At 35.8% G+C, this 23844-nt stretch overlaps 1 protein-coding gene across 3 annotated transcripts in view; it reads right to left on the bottom strand.

Annotated features, from left to right (window-relative positions):
* Positions 1–280: 280 nt before the first annotated feature.
* The window catches only part of LOC121384359 (choline transporter-like protein 4), a 90984-nt gene continuing 67420 nt past the window's right edge, over positions 281–23844 (bottom strand). For all 3 annotated transcript variants that reach the window (XM_041514721.1, XM_041514723.1, XM_041514722.1), the window contains 7 exons: positions 21433–21561; positions 18691–18760; positions 13301–13374; positions 8721–8791; positions 5424–5512; positions 1829–1913; positions 281–546 (listed from right to left, as the gene is read on the bottom strand). In XM_041514721.1, coding sequence (XP_041370655.1) covers positions 467–546; positions 1829–1913; positions 5424–5512; positions 8721–8791; positions 13301–13374; positions 18691–18760; positions 21433–21561 — 598 coding nt within the window. In that variant the 3' untranslated portion in view covers positions 281–466. The remainder of the gene's footprint in view (positions 547–1828; positions 1914–5423; positions 5513–8720; positions 8792–13300; positions 13375–18690; positions 18761–21432; positions 21562–23844) is intronic.

The following is a 23844-nucleotide window of genomic DNA, read 5'->3' as shown; positions in this document are numbered from 1 at the left end:
GGACACTTGATCATTTTGAAGAAGTTTATTTTGTTTAATGACACCACTAGAGCACATTGATTTATTAATTCATCGGTTATTGGATGTCAAACATTTGGTAATTTTTGACATATAGTCTCAGAGAGGAAACCTGCTACATTTTTCGATTAGAAGCAAGGGATCATTTATATACAATATCCCACAGATAGGATAGCACATACCTTTGATATACCAGTTGTGGTGCACTGGCTGGAATGAGAAATAGCCCACTGACGGGGATCGATCCCAAACCGAGCGCGCATCAAGTGAGTGCTTTACAACTGTGCTACATCCCGCCCTTTGACCATTTTGAATAAAAATTGTATTGTCAGTTTATAGGAAATTATAATATTGAAAATGTTTTTGTTATACATTTTATTAAGAACACCATAATGTTCCATTGCCATGAAAAAGTGTTACAACTTAGTGGGTAAAATGTGTATTAAGTCTAACTAAAATGCTCTTGGAGTGTTTTAGTCATGTAGTATGGTTTATCTTTGCTTCCGTCATTTATCTCCTTATCCTTCACTGAAATAAAAATATAAATCAAACAAATCAGTTTTAAATTCAAAACATTTTATAAAGTTTATTCTGTTTATGTATATGACTAACAGAATTTTCTTCTTCTTCTTCTCTCTCTCTTTTTTTTTTTTACAAGCTGAAATGCTACTAAAAACTACATTGGCTCTGTCACCAAATTACTTCCACTTTATTTTGCTATTTTCACATTTATTTGTAATACAAATTTATAAATCTCACCCATAACCTTTGCATAAATAATTTGAGAAATTGTAATGTGCTACTACTCGCTGTAAACAGCATCTACTCTAAGAATCTCTGTCAAAGAACTGTGTGTAAAACATGTCACGGAAACTGTGACATCACATTTAGCCTGTCTGTCACCCTCTATAGATTTTTCAGTAAATTTATTTCAATTAGTAAATCACATTATTTGCTTGTATTTTTGTATGGACATGTAGTTCAAGGCATCCACCCACCATCACAACTCACTCAACCAAAACAAAACTTTAAAAAAAGTATCTTATTAAGTATTTACACTGTGGCAAGCTTATGATGCCATTTTACTTCATTTTTGTGATGACTACAGGCACATTTGAATTTAATATATATACAGAGTCTAACCAAAAGACTATTTTCTCCACAAATACCCAATTTTATACTTTCTCCCTCGGATTCTGTATTTTATACTTACTCGGATTCCATATTTTATACTCAACCAAATTATGCTAATTTGGATGTCTTCAGTCATACTTGAGCGAGCACTGTGGTGCTTTGTTTTTATTCTTTTTGAAAAAATTGCCAGTAATTTAAGAAAAATAAGAATTTCACCCTCCCTTCCCACCCTTGTTTAGAAAGATTTTGGTTTTACTTTGTACATGTACTTGTTAGTGCGGTTTATTTGCCGCACCTTCACTCAAAAAAGTGTGGTATTAAGTTGTATTACTTCTTCTTAATTGTAACATTACTAAAGATAATCATTTGAATTTTAAGAACAAACAAAAACCTAATTAAATAAAATTTGGCAGCCTTGAAAGGCGAGCCATTTACCGCCACTTATATCTGCTTGTTGTTTTTGAGTGAACATAGCTTCACTGCATGTTTTATATCGCTGTGAAAATATATATGTGTAGTATGTTTATTAGTTTTGACAAAATTTGTTAATACATCATGGTTACAGCTGTTTCTGAACAAGGGTATTGAGAGGGAAAATATATTTTAACTGAATTTACTTGAAATTATCTAACGAGACATGTCTAATTATATATTTATTTGAACTAATATTACTTACAGAAACACAAAAGAAGGGTGCTCACTCCCATGCCATATTCGTTCAGGAAAATAGATACTATAATGTATGAAGTAATCGTCAAACACTGGAAAAACAACAACAGCTTATCAGAAAAATTATTAGCAGACAGTACTATATATCCGTATGGAACATGGAAACGTTGTGATAGCATGTGGTGTACAATTTGGAATACCATAAAAATTGTTTTGCATTAAATCAAAAAGCTTTGGATATACATGTATTTGTTACCATATTCCAGACTTCCAAGAGCAACATTTTAATTGAACAAGATTGTGGGTTTAAGTGTAAACTGGGAGATAATGAAAATAAATCCATGGGCTTTAAAGGAAATGAAAAAGAAATGTTTAATTTTAATTAGCATTGGACATATGGTTGAGAGACGAACGAAACCCACCACCACCACCATGCCATGGGATACTTTTAGCTTACAGCAACATATCTTTTAACTGCAACATCCCACAGACACGATAGCACATACCATGGCCTTTGTTACACTAGTTTATGGATCCCTGGGCCCATATTTTCAAAGCTATTTTAGCGCTACGAAATCATACAACCATTGTAAACTATGACGTCACTATGGTGTGTGGTGTAGTAAGGGATATTTTATATACACCATCCCACAGACAGGATAACACATACAATGGCCTTTGATATACCAGTCATGGTGCACTGGCTAGAATGAGAAATAGCCCCAATGGGCCCACCAACGGCGATTGATCCCAAACCGACTGCGCATCAAATGAGCACTTTACCACTGGGCTACGTCCCACCCATGGTATTTGTGCCATCTGCAATGTATTTCAGTAATGCAATCATGCAAATGGCTTTTAAAAACAGATTTCTTGAATGAAAAATATAAATAATGGGTTTCTCATGCTTCCAAAATATAAATGATGGGTTTCTCATTCTTCCAGGATACTTCATTAAACTAATGGTAAAAACACACAATAAGTGTGACATTGAAAATGTCTATAAAGACACCCAGCTAGTATTCAAGTACTTAACATGTTGATCTAAGCTTTACCTAGATGTGACAGTGCCATCTGGTGGATAACTGTCAAACTAGTAATTTTTGGGGGTCCTTTTTGTAGATAATATAATGGTAAAGGTAGTACTAAACCAAATAACTTCCGGCTGGGTCAAAGTTCAAGGTGCACCAAACTTTTGATAGAGAAGTTAACACAAGTCCTGTGATTGGTGATAAATGTGAGTGTGTTAGTTGTAAAAACAAATAACTTCATCTGGGCAAAAAATGTATGCAATTGTATTTCATCTAGTACCACTGTGTCAAGTAGCCTTGTGCTTGAAACATGTTTGGGGTACCTGTAAAAAACATTACTCAAATTTTGTGCGGAACTAAGGTAGTCAGTCATAGACGCTACCCATTATCTCTGAAATGAGCACTTTCACCCCCATTTTTTTCTGATTCTCTTTAAGGATGAGGGGTGGTAATATTTATATCCATGGTGTTTATGTCGATTGATAGTAGTTTTAGCCACACGTTACTATTGTCATCTATGGGATTTGATTTGGTAGTATGTATACACCCTATAGACAATAAAATGAAAAATAAAAGGTGCAACTTAAAATTGAAATTTAAGAAACTTATATTTGTGAGTGGCTTACTTGCATTTTTAAGTTAAACACTTAGTATTTTATGGAGTTTTACAATTTCATAACGATAACAATGCTTTTGTATACCATAACAGTGGACATTTTGGGTGGGTATATAATTTTAACCACAAGCTTTTTTAATGCACCTGCTTGGCCAAGTATCATATCCAGTGATAATAAAAGTTGTAGAAGCATCACGAGGGGTATATGGCTTTTTCTGTGTGTTCTTTTACCCAGAGACGAAGGCGAGGGGGTAAAAGAGCACACAGAGGGTACATAAAAAGCCATATACCACGAGAAATGCTTCTACAACGAATTTATCTTGCCGACATGTTAAACCATATAGCCAAATAATCAAAATAACGCCAGACAATAATTGTTAACAATTTATTAACGGAGCTGTACCACACGGACGCGAACGAAACCACTTGCCAGTGACGAAAAATAGTTCCATCAATAAACGAGTTTTTAACTTCAAATGTTTGTAATATAGTAAAAATAAAATTAATTATGTATACTTGATTGATTATCAATGTTATTTATAATCTAATTATTGCTTTAGCATTAACTGGGGTGGCTGGAAACTGTTGGAAATTACAGACGGTGTATAAGAGAATTTGGCTCTGCCCACAGGGGTATAAGTGATTTGTCCAACGGCAAACAACCAATGAGATTAAAGAATTTTACATGAAGGCGAGATAATGCTTTTTATGTGCATCCTTGTTTATTTACAGTTTTGTGGAAAATATTACAGCTGCAATATCTATAGGGTGTATACTACTAAATCAAATCCCATAGACGACAATAGTAACATATGTGGCTAAAACTCGTACCTGCAACGTATCAACCGACATAAACGCCACGGATATAAATACTACCACCCCTCACACTTAAAGTGAATCAGAAAAAAATGGGGGTCAAGCTGCTCTGAGATAACGGGTAGCGTCTATGACTACCCTAGTTCCGCACAAAATTCGAGTACTTTGTTTTACAGGTACCCCATACATGTTTCAAGCACAAGACTACTTGACACATTGGTACTAGATGAAATAAAATTGCATTTTTTTTTAACCCAGATAAAACTATTATTTTTTACAACCAACACACTCACATTTATAACCAATCACAGGACTTGTGGTGTTCACTTCTCTATCAAAAGTTCGGTGCACCTCGAACTTTGACCCAGCCGGAAGTTATTTGGTCTAGTACTACCTTTACTGTTATTTGCCCCTTTTTGTAAAAATAGACCAAATACACATGACCATCTGCCTTAATACAACAAACAGGTCTTCTGCCATATTTTGTAAGATAAATTAGAGAGTTAAGAAGAAAGCACCTTGTCCTTGAGTCACTCATATTGAACCAACACATTGTCATGTGGCTTACATTAACAACTGCCACCAAGAGATATAGAACAATGTCATGTCATGGGAACAAAAACAATGCATGCATGTGGATGATTGTTCTCTATGATCAAATAATTAAAATATTCACGAGACCATAGCTTCAACTACAAATTTTTAAAACCTCATATTAAATTCCTTGGAATTTAATTGCATTTATGCAGGGGTTAAGACATGTTTATTTAGGGGACTATTTGGCGTTGCAGTAAGCAATTTGGCAGGAGTAATTAAGGTGACCATGCAGCACATGAATGTCTTTTATGGTCACGTGACGGGCACTTGTTGGAATTGGCGCCGAAGCGGAAGGTAAGAAATCTCTGTGATTTTCTGGTTAAAAATACATTAATAAGCTTCTGTCAATTGTTTGTAGTTACATTCGTAGGCTGGGTGACTTCACAAATAGGATAAATTCCGATTGGGAAAATATGAGGTTGGAAGTTTCGGTGAAATTTCACCTTCCTACTCCCGTCTACAACACCAAGATAAGAGCAATTAAAGGCATTATTGTTTAGAACTGTTACTATGTAGAGACAAACAAGCAATTCTGTACATACTATGACTGGGTTTAAGTAGTTGTTGAGAACTGGAACATCTGCTTTGAATACTGGAATGTTTCCTTGAAACCACGCTGATGAAACAAAATCTGAGAAAGACAAGACTATATTGTTGTGTGAATAAACTTTGGGTTAAATATATTCTTTAGGATCAGCTAACCATCATACAAGCAAGAATGAAACCAATCACACTGACTTATCCTAATTAGTATGCTGAAGTGCATGTGTGTGTATATATATTTATTTATCATATAATATCTTACATTTTCAGTGCAATCAAAGTATGTGATATTTTTCAGATCACATACTTTAAGAATTTGATAACTTTGCGAATTAGATGTAAATTAGTCGAGGTCTCGGCACTAGGTTTATTGACATTTAACCAACGTACTTGGGTGACACTCTATGATTGACATATGCATTCATAGTCATCAAATAAAAACATTTCAATGGCAATTTGACACTGAAAGCTGTCCAGCATTCAGAAAACAAAAAACGTTAGGCATAACTTTATTTTGATGTAAGGACATCCAAAATGATGTCATTTCCATTCAAAAATACACTGCGCCACATATTCTTACGGCATTTGAATATCTAGTAATGGCGGACTGGAATTCAAATTGCTGTACAGTTTACAAAAACATGTTGTATTAAGCTTGAGTTTATATAATAAAGAGATTATTACCCTCATGTATTTCGGTATCGCCAAAGGCTCGCATAATACAATTTTTATTCCTAATATATGATATTGATGATACCGAAAAACACTCTGGTAATATATATATATATATATATATATATATATATATATATATATATCTAACGTATATATATATATATATATATATATATATATATATATATATATATACTAGCCGGCATTAATAACGCAATTTCCTTTTGTCAAAATAATATACGTTCCGGTTGGACTTCGTTGACGCTATTCGTCAATGTACATGGTACAGTGGTACACATTATTTCAGCAGCATGTAAAGGTCGACTTCCGGCCTGTTCCCAACATAAGGGGAACAACGCTAAAAACGCATTATCCGTTAAATCGCGCACACGCAACCACTTGGCGAAATAACACTTTGCATGTGCATTTCCTGATACCCGGGCACACTCAGAACACGCGGGTGGCAATGAGTATCTCACTCCTACACGATGCCTCCTCAACCCGATATCAAGCCATTGGCTTGTTGAATGCCGGAAACTCGACAGGGACCGTCAACCATTACCGCCGTCGTTCGGGCACACCACGTGTCGTTCGGGCACACCAACGACCAATAGACAGGACCGGAGCATACGGTTGCGGCACCTGCGCAATCGGTTTTTGACAGCCGCAAGCACTGCCAGGACTGAAGTGGGAACCAGGGGACGACTCATCAGCGCCCGAACTGTCCGGAGACGTCTTGCCGCAGCACGACTGCATTGCCACCGACCCTACCGTGGCCGTATCCTCCTGCACAGACATCGTCAAGCAAGACTCTTATGGGCCAGGAATGGTGGGCATTTGCGACCCAGGAGATGGCGAGATGTCATCTTCTCGGATGAATCGAGATTTAACGTGAGTGTCACGGACAGACGTCGTTGCATTTACCGCCGTCGCGGAGAACGTGTCGCGCAGGCCTGTGTTCTGGAGAGGGACCGCTACGGGGGCGGCGGAGTCATGGTTTGGGACGCCATCAATGCTGACTTCCGGTCCGAACTCGTGGTGGTACAGGGAAACCTTAATGCTCAACACTACGTCGACAACATCCTGCGGCCGGTCCTCCTCCCATTGATGAGACGGCATGGCGGAAACAGGCTCGTCTTCCAGTAAGACAACGCTCGGCCGCACACTGCCAGGCGTACACAGGCGTTTCTTCGTGCCCACCATGTCACTGTGTTGGACTGGCCAGCAGTTTCCCCGGACATGAACCCAATAGAGCACATGTGGGACGAGCTGGGACGTCGTGTTCAAAACCAACCGAATCCACCACAGAACTTCGCTGAGCTACAGCAGGCATTGCAGCATCACTGGGCAGCCATCCCACGACGTGTGGTGAGGCGCCTGTGCATGTCCATGCCTAGGAGGCTGCAGGCGTGCATCGCAGCACATGGAGGTCACACGAAATACTGACCCCCATGACGTTGACATCGCCAGAGACGTTATGTGCAATTCACTGTTGGCGGCTGACAGTGCCAGTCAGATGGGCCAGTGGTTGGTCTCACTGGTGGCATCAGTTTCATTTTTGTGGGATCTCGCATAATAAAATAAACCATGATCATTTCCGAGATTGCGTTTTTATTGCCACCTAGTATATATATATACATGTATATATAAATACACAATGTATATATATATATATATATATATATATATATATATATATATATATATATATATATATAAATATATATATATACACACCGTATATAAATATATATATATATATATATATATATATATATAAGTTTGTTTTGTTTAACGACACCACTAGAGCACATTGACTTATTTATCACTGACTATTGGATGTCAAACATTTGGTAAATTTTGACATATAGTCTTAGAGAGGAAACCTGCTACATTTTTCCATTAGTAGCAAGGGACATTTTATATGCACCATCCCACAGACAAGATAGCACATACCACAACCTTTGATATACCAGTCGTGGTGCAATTGCTGGAGTGAAAAATAGTCCAATAGGCCCATCGACAGGGATCGATCACAAGCAGAGCTTTACCACTGGGTTACGTCCCGCCCTGCACCCTGCACGTGTATAAGGAAATGGGTTCCAGTTCCGCTAAAATGATATGCAGTAATGGATTAAATTTTTTATTCATTCATTCAACTTATTTCCGGATTTATATCTAATTAAGATTCAAGCACATTGTCCTGGGCACATACCTCAACTATATGTTCAGGATAGTGGGTTAGTGGTTAGTGGTTAGTGAGAGATGTCGGTGTAGTGGCCTTATACACCTACCCATTGAGTTGTAAAACTTGTTCTGAGTGGGAGCCGATACTGGGGTATGAGCCCAGTACCTACCAGCCTTATGTCCGATGGCTTAACCACTACGCACTGAGGCCGATTAAAATTTTTAAGTACTACATGTTTACATTCGGATACACGTGTATAACAAAATGGGTTCTAGTTTCACTAAAATGATGTCGGATGGATTTAAATTTTAAATACTATATGTTTACATTTGGGTGGACATGTATAAGGAAATGGTTTCCACTTCCAGTAAAATGATGTACCCAATCTAATAGTTGGTTATTAATGTACATGTAAAAGTAAATAAATACTTACACATAATAACAGTCGGTAACATTTTACATATGAAGATCATGAACTTGGATATGCTTTCCACCACAACAGAACTGAAAACATAAATACAACAAGCAGGAAATTATTATTTTATTTAACCTTCTTGTGACATTATATATGAAAAAGCTGGACTACTGTATTGAGGTGTACAAGAACTTAGTTTAAGTTGAATATACTCAAACAATATAAATTATCTAATATGTGTATCCTGTATGTTGTTTTTAAATAAATTGATATTCACACGAACACATTACAAATGTATTATAATTGCAGCTAGATATTTTGTAACATTATAACATATTGCCAAATTATTTTGGATACAAAAAAAGACAAGGAATGTTTACTTAAAGACACCCGAGTACATTAAAAACTGCAACTATATTGTCGTGTGAGAGCTAAAAGGTTGTAAGTGGCAGATACGTCCTAAAAAGTCTTTTTTGCATATTGGAATCGCCATCCCCGATTACATATTGTCACGTAACAGACAGATACGACTTTCCTCCGATTAGCTTGCTGTCCATTATGTGAACACGACTGATCGTATGTGGTAGATACACCCTTTTTAAATAGTGTTAGTTATATAATTATTTCTGACATAGGTCGTATGTGCCAAATACGACCCATATGCATTCTTTGTTATTGGTTTGTGATAGAAATTACAAATGCGAAGTACAATAGGGCATACATTATATCAATATTTTTATGTGCTTGAATCCTAAAAATAATATGACTTTTGTCGTCGTGAGAGCCTGGTCTAATATGGAAAAAAAATTGATAATGCATGCAATGAACCATTTGGCAACAGACAAGAATCGTGTCTGTATATATAAATAGGAATTGCAGTAATATTATTGTTTGTATGGTTTGCTATTTTATGTGCACCATAATTATAATAATAAAAACATTGAAAAACAAATATATATTTTGAAGTTTTTTTTAATCGAAGCACATTGTAATGTGTATCTGTAGATACAATTTTAATTCATAATAATGTTGTATGTGACATATATGACCACAGTGCAAGCATAATTGCACTGATTTTGGATGTATTTAATTGTATGTTACGGTGATAAAGTTTCGTCTTTCAGCTGCCTTTGAAGATTTATAGTAGTCTATATGTAGACATTATGGATTAACAATATTGCACATACAGATGCAATTGTAAGTTATCCAGGACAAAGTCCAGTAACAGAAGACAGTGTAATCAGACATAAGGTTAAAAGGCGAATAAAGTGAATGTGGCCTCAACATAAACGACAGCAAGATATATGAATTTTGATTAACTTTACAGTTAACAAATATTTGCAACAGAATGTTGAATGTGAACATGCCACAACACACACACCAAAACATTAGCACAAAATAGCATGCACAACAGAAGCTGAACATCACAAAGCACACACAACATAAGCTGAACATGATATAGCTCACACAACAGGACCTGAACATGACATAGCTCACACAACAGAACCTGAACATGACATAGCTCACACAACAGGACCTGAACATGACATAGCTCACACAACTGGACCTGAACATGACATAGCTCACACAACAGGACCTGAACATGACATAGCTCACACAACAGGACCTGAACATGATATATAGCATACATAACTGAACTTGGCACATCAATGACAAGACCTGAACATAACATAGCAAAAAGCTGAACATGAGAAGATAATCACCATAAAACAAATGAACATGACATAGCACTTGTGACAGTTTATTTGATTGTTTTGTTTAACGACACCACTTGAGCACATTTATTAATTAATCATCGGCTGTTGGATGTCAAACATTTGGTAATTATGACTCGTAGTCATCAGAGGAAACCCGCTACATTTTTTCTAATGCAACAAGGTATCTTGTATATGCACTTCCCCACACAGGACAGCACATACCATGGCCCTTATCCAGTCACTTGCGACAAAACCTGAACATGACATAGCGCTCACAACAGAACCTGAACATAATAGAGAACTCACAACAAAACCTGAACATGATGTGGCACACACAACAGAACCTGAACGTGACATAGTACACACAACAAAACCTGAAGAAGAACATGACAGAACACACATACAACATACCATGATCATGATGTAGCACACACAACAGACCCACAAAATAATTTAGCACACACACAACAGAAACTGGAGGACTGATCACTTAACACTGAATAAAACACGGAGAGAACACTGCCCATAACATAGTCTGGAGATATCACTGAACACACATCATACATAACCTGGAGATATCTCTGAACACAGCACCTGAAGAGATCACTGAACACAATAGAACCTGGAGAGATCACTGAACACATAAAAGAACCTGGAACTATCACTGGACTCACAACAGAACCTGGAGAGATCACTGAACACACAACAGAACCTGGATAGATCACTGAACACACAACAGAACCTGGATAGATCACTGAACACACAATATAACCTGGAGAGATCACTGAACACACAACAGAACCTGGAGAGATCACTGGATTCACAACAGAACTTGGATAGATCACTGAACACACAACAGAACCTGGAGAGATCACTGAACACACAATATAACCGGGAGAGATCACTGGACGCACAACAGAACCTAGAAATATCACTGGACTCACAACAGAACCTGGAGAGATCACCGAACACACAATAAAACCTGGAGAGACCACTGGACACATAACAGAACCCAGAGAGATCACCAAATACGCAACAGAATCTGGAGAAATCACTGAACACACAATAGAACCTGGAGAGATCACTGGACACACAGCAGAACCTGGATAGATCACTGGACACACAGTAGAACTTGGAGAGGTCACTGGACACACAACAGAACCTGGAGAGATCACCGGACATGCAATATAACCTGGAGAGATCACTGAACACACAACAGAACCCGGAGAGATCACCAAATACACAACAAAACCAGGAGTGTGCACTCAACACACAACAGAACCCGGAGAGTACACCCAACACACAGCAGAAGTTGTTGGGGTTACTGTTCACTCAATATAACCTGGACAGAATCCTGCATACTCAACAGATGGACATGGTATAGTGTTTGCTACTTCTGGATTTGATATTCAGTACACATCCTAATTGGAAATGTAAACTCTATATCCTTTGAATGAGCTTCACTTGAACCCGGTGTATCCCAAACCAATAAGCTGTTAAACATAGGTTCTTCATTAACGATACCATCTTCAATTTGCTTAACTATTCTGGTTTGTCTGTCACACTAGCTGATAAATCAGGTAGCCAATTCCCCCCCCCCACCCCCCCCCTGAAATAATAGGGTCAAATTCACATTTTTGTAAATTATGACCATTATGTCCAACATAAACTAGACTAAAAATATTAATACTTTCTCTATTACTTTATATATGCTCTTCAAATGACACATGATATAAAAATGTATAACATGCCCTTTCACTCCATGTCATTTTCTGTTACCCTGGTTATTAACCAATGCAAACACAGGAAATATTTTCAAATGAACTCAGTTTTGTGCCCCCCCCCCCAAAAAAAATCCGTTAAATTATGAATGAAATGAAACATTAATTTTGTATTCTCATGATGGCTGGTAGATGGGAGAGAGACTGATTTTAAGGTCAGATCACGTCAGGTCATAGGACTTAATTAACATGCACATTCAGAGCAAACTGTTGTAGCGCACACCTACCATGGGCGCAGGTGCTGACCCATGCTGGCTCCTCTGTCCAGAACCAGAAAGGGTGTCAACCGTTTGGGATGGGTGGGAGGAGGGACCGCCCGCGCTGGCAAGTGCAAGAGAACACCAGAAGCCTGACCAGAGTTGGTAGTGGGTAATTTGGCACATAATTTGGAACAGTTCATTGATAAGAAATGGAGCCATTTGGGTAATTTTGACTTAGTTTGCCGAATTGTAGCTCATACTAGTTGATTTTTACTGCGTGTGGTGCTTATATAGTGCTAGAGTTAGCTCCCTTGGTTACAACAGGTGCACATACCTTCTAACTTACAATTATATTTTACTGGCATTAATAGTAATATATTAGTAATAAAAAAAATAAAGAAGAACAAAAGTCATGCATTTATATTCTTGTTCTTCTGAACATGAATTCAAACATTAAAAATAATTTGTATGTAATATTTAAGGATTGTCTATTATTTCTTTTACGTTCATCGGGTTATGAACAAAAAAAATCTTCTGCAAACTGTTTCTCTCACATTAGTTTGCGGATGATTTTTTTTCATACCCAGATGAACGTAAAAGAAATTTCAGACAATACTTATAATTCAATCTGAAACATACTTACTAATAATAACATTAAAAGTTCAGATTTTATTTTGAATAATTGTTTTTGTGAAACAATAATGCTCAGTAAGACCAATTACCAATATAAAATGATGTCATCAGATATATATGATGTTCCCTGACAATGTCATTTTTACATTCATTGAGATATGAACAAACTCCTGTTGTTGCATCTGGACCAATGGGATGACATTATATTGTAATGAATGTAACGGAAAGTTAATTATTAATAATTAACCAAGGAAACAGATAAATACCTAACAACATTAGTTAAACGAAGTTTTAAGCCATCTTTTGCAGACACACAAAAGTTTGTTCCATGCATCGCTATCTGAAAAAAAAAGCAAACATAATAGACATCGTCTAAAATTTAAAAAAATAATTAATGTGTATCTTAACTGTATATAGATTTAATAATTAAAGGAATAATCGGGCTACACTTTTAGACTGGTATGCATAGTTAATGATATTTAATGCACAGTATTACTTAATCAACAAATATATAGGTATATTTAATTAATAAAACAGTAAAAATGTGACAGTGACATATAAATATATATAACAGGAGCAGCCATTTTGCTCCATTCCCAATGAATCCACCTTCTGATGAGCACATTCCCAGTCTGGAGCTCCACGCGGTAAGACGTGTTTCTTCCGCTTGTACACACTGCACGTGCTTTCGTGTGCTCGACTTGGGGGTCCTTCATTTCGTTGTTTTTGTCAGCGAAGTGAAGTTTTCTACTGGGATGTATGCGGCCATTGGAACTGAATGAACGCTGGAACGCTTCTCGTTTCGACAGCCTGCTCCACCAGGTTGGATTCTTTTTTTAGCGAGATTCCTTGCCTCCATGTCATTTCTCCGTCTGACTGTCGACTTGTTTTTTTCGTGACTCGTATGACGGCCATTCTGCAGAACGCCACGGTTGTTCGCGTTTAGTCTCTACATGTCCGAGCTTGTCCTAGCAGCACTGGAAGATTGACCACCCCACTCTAAGAAGAAATAGGAGGGCGGGGTCGGCCCTACTACTCTTTTTCTAGACTTCACCTTGCGTTATAGTGATACCATCTCGTATCCTCCGGAGTCGAGCCCGTCCACACCACTATACCAACCCATGACGACTGGACTATACCCTAGTCTGATACTCTCTCTCGTTCAGACGGATCCGGCTTCTCAAGATCTGTATTTCAGCACAGCACTACACCTTCAACATCTATCGACTGTCAATCTAGGGGTTTTCTTGACGGGATGCAACCCATCTCGTCCCTTTAAGCTGTGCACCCAAACGGCCTTAACGAGGCCACTCGCGTGGACATATCGATCGGACTTTAAACTTTTAGATCTGCATTCAAAATTCCATGTCGAAATTACTTCTTTTTTAAAAATATTATTAAATAGTCCGATCCTCTCTTTTTTCTCTTATTTAATTTTGGACTGTCCTTCTAAAATGCTCCAAATTATATAAATATTCAGCCGAGCAGTCAATTCTTTTTATTTTTGGCTTGTAACCTTTTTCTTTTTTTATTTATTCTATTAACTATTTTACTAATTGCTATTATCAAAATTCTGCCCATTTTCACCCCCCCCCCCCCCCCCCCCCCCCCCCCCCCATCCCGAGTCAGGCCACCGATCTTATCGGAGTTCGGACTCGGGATGGGCGTGTTCGAAACCCTAGTGATATATGGGCACGTTAAACTAGTTATCATCATCATCATCTGATGAGCAAGTCTTAGTCTTAAAATGTCTGTTTCATCATACTGCAAAAATGGTGATACGTTAAATGCAACATTTTTAAAATGCATTTTTCACCATGTACAACATTTGTATACATATGTATATGCCAATATATAAACACCAGTGATGTACAAAATTGTTATATCATATGAAGCAATTACTCTTAATAACAACTTTGCCATGGAATGACATTTTTTGTCTGTGTGCATGTGATAAGGTGCTAATTTCAGGATAATGTGTTTCAGAAATATGTTAATAGCTATTAACTGCAAGATGATGCCCTGCATATTGTTTTTTTTTTTTAAATGGTAAATTGTTTTTTGTTTTTTTGTTTTTTTAAATTGTTTATTGCCCCAAAATACATTGGTAGTGTTAGGATTGGGGACTCCTAATTCACCACCTTACAAAATAAGCTATATTTGTACATTTAACTAATAAAGACATGTTGAAAACAATATTTTGCACAACAATTTGGAAACAATAATTGTTAGTATAAAAACACACATTCATGTACAATTATGTCAATAAATATTGATCTTAACTTTTGTAAATATATTGTGAGATGTATATTGGGAGCAAGTAAAACAATAGGATTTATAATATACACCATTGGAATTCCAGAAAACAAAAGCAAGAACAAAAAGAAGAAGAGTAGAAAAGACAGAATAAATAAATAAATATAGATCAAATAAAATAAATAGTATATAAAAAGATACTTGCATAAGAATTAGACAAAAGGAGAGAGAGAGAGAGAGAGAGAGAGAGAGAGAGAGAGAGAGAGAGAGAGAGAGAGAGAGAGAGAGAGAGAGAGAGCGTGTAAGCGAAAGATATTTGTAAATAATGAAAGTATTTTCTCTGTATTAATGCAAGTTGATTCTTGTTTGATATATTAAAAAATATGAACCCAGTCTCGTCTTTTTAACCCAAAGCACGAACTATTTAATGAAATGTTTGTAGATCAACCACGATTGACCAAATTTGGTCCAGTCACAATTGCGAAATGCAAGAAACTTTTCAGTATTGTAATTAAAAGTTATTATTTTTTTTAAACGATTGTACATTTGGTACTACCCCAATATACTTCATCCTGTATATATACTGCTTTGCAAGTAATATAATTAAATTTAATATATCATCTGCCCTATATCATGTATTTGAAATATTATATCTGTAACAGTAAAATGGAGATGTGTAATATGAGTACATTCTGTTTTTAACAATCCCTGTAGGTTTTACCAAAATGTTTGTATTAATGGACAGAACCAAAATAAATGAATAAGGGTTTCTGGTACAGATTTAAATTGTTTTGATAATATCTTATTTCATGTTTTTTTTGTCAAATATGATTTATATCTCATCAAGTGAAGTTTGCAATCATATCTCACAATAGTTCTGGCTTAACACTTTCTACTGTGTCAATAACACATTTTTTTCCTACTCTGTATAAATAAAAACAAAGATATGGCTTCTACCCTACCCCCACTATAGTCTGTGACCCTCCCCACTAGAGATTATGCCCCTGTAATCGAGATATCATTCATACGGGCCAGTAATTGTAACTGATCGACAAATATTGTACATGATGTTTGAAGTAAATAATTTCTTTGAGGTTTATAGAAGGCCCAGGATAGCAGAAAATGTGTATATGTAGCAAGTTTTTCTAAAAATAGTTTACTTGGGAGCATGACTCCCCCCCCCCTCCACAAACACAATACTTTGTACGCCACAGTGTAACCCATCTCCCACCCTTGCATAAATCCCTCACGCCTGACCATACAAGTAACGTACGGAGCGGGTAAAGCGCTCACCTAATCAGTCTAGGTTTGATCCATGGGCCATTTCTCATCCCAGCCAGTGCACCGCGACTGGTATATCAAAGGCTGTGGTATGTGCTATCCTGACTGTGGAATGGTGCATATAAAAGATTCTTTGTTGCTAATGGAAACAATGTAGTGTTTGACATCCAATAGCCGATGATTATTAAATCAATGTGTTATAGTGGTGTTGTTAAACAAAACAAAAAAACTTTAAACATGTAACATACTCATTTTTTAAATGTTATACTTTTTTTCTGAAATCGAGGTTGGTAGAACGTGTGGCAGTTTTGCAACATGGGGTACCCGAGAAATCAATTGGTAGATTAGCGAATGATAAAAATACAATCTGATTAAAATTAGCTCTGCTGGTCTATTAGTAGATCTAACAGCATTGTGTGGACTCCCATGTCTAGGTGACATTTCATCTATAAATAACATTTAATTATCGACCAATTACACTTTGCCTTTTATAGCGTTATTCGGCATACAAATTCTAAAAATATCGGGCGAGACTATTTACGCAATAGGCGAACTTGTTGGTCTATTTCAACATTAAAAAAACAGGGGAAAAGTGCAGTGATAAACTCTGGATTGTATACTAGTATAAACAGATTTTATGGCTATACCATCACGTTTTTTTTTTTTTTTTGTCCTGAAATGAATTTTATATAAAATTTTATATTGAAATTAGTTTCCGGCATAAATGTACTTCGTAATTCACCCGAATCATTTCATATACCCTCGGCATAATCCCGAATGTTTTCAAATTCTTTTTAAATCACTGGCATTATTTTGCAAGTAAGGTTTTGATTGGTCGAATGAAAGGTCAACTAGACATGAGCTCCAACGGGGTGCTGTTAGATCCATAGGTAATAGTAATTAGCCAGTGGAGCTAATTTTAATTAGATTGATAAAAATAAATATAATTTAAAAACATTTCAAAATTTGGAAACTGTCAATAAAACCAGTAAAAGCTCTAGTCATCAATTAATAAGCAATTAGTACCGAACTAACAGTGTCTTGATATCGGCCGGTGCATTCATGCAGCTGCACGAAATAATAACTATATGCAATAGTCGATATCAAAACACTAAACAAATATGCATTAGTTTGGTCATATTTCGATTAATTTATGACTTTTAGTTTTATAGACAATGAAAAAAACATTTGGGACACTTTTTTTATCATCCACTAATTAAGCATCTGTGAGTGAAATGGTAGGCCCTACAGCTCTCTGTAGAATACAAAAGTTTTATTTATTTATTTCACATTTGATGGTGCACATAAATTTTTGGCATTCGTAATATATCTGGTCATTTGCACATCGTGTTTAGAAAAATGTTATGACCGAAATACATGACTTGCGCTAAAGCTAAATCATTAAATCTTCAATGTGGCAATAGTCCATGGCAGTAGAATTCGGCACTACACTTGCGTAGTAATAAGCCGAAGAGTTCACTTTTCAAGGGAGCTAACCTATTTTCGGTCATCTCCTATGGGGCTACCAATTTTTACTGAGGGCTACTAGATTTTATAATCTGGCAGCCCGATGGGTTACCACTGAAACTACTTAAGGTCAAGGCCAGGGCCCCGTTCCATGAAGTGATCTTATCCCTAAGTTGATCTTAGGGCTAAGGCTATTAGGGCTGGTTTGATGTGGATCAATAATTGCTAGTGTTCCACACAAAAATTCCACCTGTAGTGAGAGATATAGTAGACACAAAGGTTTTCCATTTTGCAAAAGATATATTTTTCTGAATGTCATTTGATTTACATTCCTACAATAAAATAAGAAAGTAACAGCTCAGCTAATACATGTTGTAACAATTTACATTTCATTCATTTCAACTCATTTTCATGCTTACCAGTATATCTAATTAAGGTTCAAGCATGCTGTCCTAGGCACACACACCTCAGCTATCTGGGCTGCCTGTCCAGGACAGTGGGTTAGTTGTTAATTTATTAGTGGTTAGTGAGAGAGAAAAGGATGTAGTGGCCTTACACCTACCCATTGAGCCCTTAAGAACTCGCTCTGGGTTGGAGCAAAATTAGAACCTAATAAGAAAATTTAAAAATAAATAACCTCACAAGAACTTACCATAACATATGCTGTACTGGACAATTGCTTCAGAACTTTCTCCAAGCACCAAAAACACCATTTGAAACATCTGCAAACAAATATAATTATCAATAATAGTAATAAACACAGAAAAAATTATACTTTTTTTTAAAATGATGTTTAACGACACCCCATCACAAAAATAGAGATTGGCTATTAGGTGTCAAACAAACATCAATACAATTATTTCCATTAAAATAAAAATTGTATAATGAGGTAAAACAGTGGAAAGAATACAATAGAATACAATACAAATATCAAGGTAAGTATGTTTTAATACTTTGTATTGAAATCAGAATGTTTTAAAAACTTAAAAAATAATTTTGGGTGGAATTTAAAAGATTTCAAAACATTTCTGTTGCCAAATATATTATTTCTAATTGGCTTCAGATGATTACACTCAACTAAAATACATGGGACATTTTGTTCAATATCGCATTGCGATTTGCTAAGCAAGTTTCAGAGATTGCTACACAATTTTAAAAACATTAAACAGTAGTTGCTAAACAATTTTCAATTGACTAGAAATATTGCTAATCAAGATTGTGAAAACAAAATACTGGGTATGTTCCCTGAAATATGGCACATAGTACACAGGTAAGTGTGCACACCAAGAAAAATACTTCTTTAATATAAATAAAAATGACGGAAGAGAACAGTTTGTTAGAGCTGGATTGGAAAATAAAATCCAGGCTACATATTTATAACTATTCCTAACTTAAGTTCATTTAAACCCTAAGATTCATACTAAACTAGTCATCGTACTTAAGTGGTATTCATAATATAACTTAAGTATTAATCATTTGTTAGTATATGATACATAAATCTAATTATTATACCCATATGGTTAAAAATATCTTGGTACATATCAAAGCGATATGTCCCACTAGAACGCCAAGTGGGACGTAACACTCTGACGTCATCTAATAGTGCACTACAACCACAGGAATGTCAACTAAACGAGCTGAGTGATATAAATTAAGATTGATTATGGGTAATAAATAGGATATTAAACTCGCTACCATTTCGTATCACGTTTCTGTCCGTTATTTTACGAGGTACTGAAACATGACACGAAATGGAAGCTTGTTTAACATCCTCCAAATATCATGCCTAAAGTTGCAACATGTCACTGCTAGGATTTCAAGACACATCTCAGGTTGATTTTCATGGTTTGCCTCTGTGCCAACACCTTGAAAAGGGACAAATTGAAGGAGATACACGTATGTCAAATACTGTTGTGTTAATACTGATACAGGCACTTGTGCAGGACATTGTGCAGAGGGTTTAGACCAGCAAGCAGGTCGTCTAGAATTTTTATAAAATCCATTAGCCATGGTATCAGTGATTTAAAAAATTTACTAGCCATGATTAAAAATTCATTAGCCCTACATTACGGCACTTTAAGTTTATAAATTTCATTAAATAATAGTAATAATTGGATATGTCACCTAAAGAGGGAGATAGAGCTTAAAAACACTAACATTGGAGGTGGAAGCAGGATATTCATATTTATAAAACAGACTTTTATGTAACTGCAACATTTGACAAAACAATTCACTAGCCGTCAGGCATGGCAATAGTAGTTATTTACTAGCCCAACATTGAATATCACTAACCATGGGAGTGGGGCTACCATATATATATATAATCTAGAAGCCCTGAGCAAATGAATTTTCTACGGAAGGTGGGGTTGTGTTTATATGTTCTCCTAAAAAATGTGGACAGGGGTCAAACTGTAAGATCATGTTGTGAAGGGGCATGCATAGGCCTTTTTAGGCACTAACATCTACCTGGTATACAGTTTTTATCATGCACAAAAACAGGAGAAAGCAAAAAAAAAACTTGAGGGTTAATAAATTATATCTAATATTAAAATACAAAGGTAAATTTACTGTAAATCGGGATAGAGTAGGCAATGTCTCGATTTTCACAAACATGGGGGGAAAAAATTTAATATTAATCTGGTTTACAGTTACTAAGGTTGACTACAGTCACTTTTCGCATCCTTGTTTTGGCTTCATACACAATAAATATAGCATATCTTATCGTAATATTACTTGAAATCCATATTTTGTAAAAGGTAAACAAAATTAATCAAAAGAATGTTCAAAAGTAATGTTCAAACAAAAATTCAATAGCAATTTTGCATTGGAATTTTTCCAGCATTCTTAAAATGGAAACATCGTGTACCCAGTTTATGGTTATTATAAGGAGATGCAAAATGATATCATTCAAATTGAAAATTACAATGGTTCGCTACATTAAAACAAAAAACTGGTCTATAGTAACTAACCTTAATTGATCCCTATCAAATTTTTCTATAACAAGCAGACGTGTTTACAGGTCGGTATTTTTTCTTCTTCATAATTTTGGACAAAATATTAATTTGAAGTTTTAAAAGATGAGAGAAAAAAAAAAAAGGTACCTTTTGTCAAATATATCATATCAAAATATTACCGTTGGATGTTTTACTTCTTGTGTATGAAGCCAAAACATGGGACCGAAAAGCGACTATCGGTGACCTTAGTATTTGCTATTACATCTATTTTCCCCCAACCATTCCAACCTCCCCTACCCTAAAAAATGCTGAATTTAAAATAAAAATGTATCACAAAACTACTGGTAGATTAATGGCAGATTTCCTCATTTTGACACATCAAGTTCAGACTCAGTAAACAATGTAAGATTTTAAAAGATTGTTAAAAATATAAAACTTACTTCATAACTAATTTTGCAGCTGCATTTTTTGCATTCTTCAGTCGACTTTCAACTGTTTCTAGTAAAACTCGAATGAGCTGAACAAGTGTAATAATCAATGAGCCAAATGCAATTGATCCCACATGGTACCTACAAAGAAAAGCAATGCCTCTCCCAATAATTGGTTGGAATCACATGACTAACAAATTTGCAATATTAATTTTATCATTTGTGGCCCATCCCAAGAGAACAAAGCATAAACCTTTTTCAGTACTTGATCTACAGACTTGCCAACACTAAAAATTGTGAAATAAAGTGAAAAAAGTATTCTGAGAGTACTGCTAAAGCAATACATGTCCCCTATACCGGGCATAAGATATTTTCATATCTCCTAAGTTCAGGCCCATAATTCTGTGAAAAATGGGTAAATAGCCATGAAAATCGAACTTGTTTTGTAACAGCTAGTACATGATAAAGCTATACATAAAACTTTAGCTCAGTGTTTTGAAGCATTGCAAAAAAAAGTATATGTGGGACAGACGGAAAACTAATTTTCTTATCTCCTTTGATCAAGAGCCATAACTCTGTAAATCGTGACAAAAGTCGAATTTTTTCTGTAACAGTGCACGATAAAACTATACAAAAAGTTTGAACTCCATATTTTAAATCATTGTAAAATACAAATCTGGAATTTAGGGGGCCATATCTCTATCAAGCAAGAGTACTGGTAAGGTACATGATACACCCTTCAGGAGTTTGATGGAAAACCATAGATATTAATGAATATGTTACGGGTATGATTCAATTCTAAGTATGTGAAATGTTTGAAATGGGATGATGGATGAACAGTTTGTTTTGGACCAACTACTGATGATACTGTATCCATTGGAGAAGGTACTGTCTGATTAATGACGTTATTGTTCTTTATTAGAAAGGGAAATTTTGTTTAGAATCCAAAGTTGTTCCTACATGTGAGGTTTGATGGTCTTGTATGTATCTGTATGCAAGATATGGTCCGGACAAGGATTTACTGTTATGTGCAGTAGACTGTGAAAAGTAGGTCACAGTTCGTAGTAATAGTATGCGACACACCGCCATCTCAAGTTGTTCCTACATGTGAGATTTGATGGTCCTGTATGCATCTGTATGCAAGATACAGTCTGGACAAGAAAAAGTTAAGAGACGGATGTGCAAACAACACCATACCATAATACGACCCACTATAGGCGGGCATATAAAATGGGTACATTTACATGAAAGTCAAACGTAATCTGTTACAGTATATAATAAAGTTATGTACAAATATCTCAATATTTTGAGGCATTGTGAAAAAAAATACAGACGGACAGACAGACATCTAAGGATGGAAACGAAACCTATAGTCCACTCGAGTTGGACCAGTAGGGGACTAGTAACATTAGAAAATATCTATTCTCCCGTCAGAATGCTGTATACACATCTCCAATGACTAGCATTAGTTTCTACACCTCACTTCATGCGACTGTGAAAATCATTTGGTGCAGAGGGTATTCAAGTGTTATTATGGTGAGCGCTTTCACTGTACATGCATATCATTTAATGAAACACTCATTCAGATACAGAACAAGTTTCACTGTACATGTATCTCATTTAATGAAACACTCATTCAGATACAGAACAAGTTTCACTGTACATGTATATCATTTAATGACACACTCATTCAGATACAGAACAAGTTTCACTGTACATGTATATCATTTAATGACACACTCATTCAGATACAGAACAAGTTTCACTGTACATGTATCTAATTTAATGACACACTCTTTCAGATACAGAACAAGGTTCACTGTACATGTATATCATTTAATGACACACTCATTCAGATACAGAACAAGTTTCACTGTATATGTATCTCATTTAATGACACACTCATTCAGATACAGAACAAGTTTCACTGTACATATATATCATTTAATGACACTCTCATTCAGATACAGAACAAGTTTCACTGTACATGTATCTCATTTAATGACACTCATTCAGATACAGAACAAGTTTCACTGTACATGTATCTCATTTAATGAAACACTCATTCAGATACAGAACAAGTTTCACTGTACATGTATCTCATTTAATGAAACACTCATTCAGATACAGAACAAGTTTCACTGTACATGTATCTCATTTAATGACACTCATTCAGATACAGAACAAGTTTCACTGTACATGTATCTCATTTAATGACACACTCATTCAGATACAGAACAAGTTTTACTGTACATGTATATCATTTAATGACACACTCATTCAGATACAGAACAAGTTTCACTGTACATGTATCTCATTTAATGACACACTCATTCAGATACAGAACAAGTTTCACTGTACATATATATCATTTAATGACACACTCATTCACATACAGAACAAGTTTCACTGTACATGTATCTC

This window comes from Gigantopelta aegis, chromosome 10 (genome assembly GCF_016097555.1).
Source record: "Gigantopelta aegis isolate Gae_Host chromosome 10, Gae_host_genome, whole genome shotgun sequence".
In the NCBI taxonomy this organism is placed as follows: domain Eukaryota; kingdom Metazoa; phylum Mollusca; class Gastropoda; order Neomphalida; family Peltospiridae; genus Gigantopelta; species Gigantopelta aegis.
Note: the sequence above shows the minus strand (reverse complement) of the source record. Positions and strands in the feature narration are given on the sequence as shown.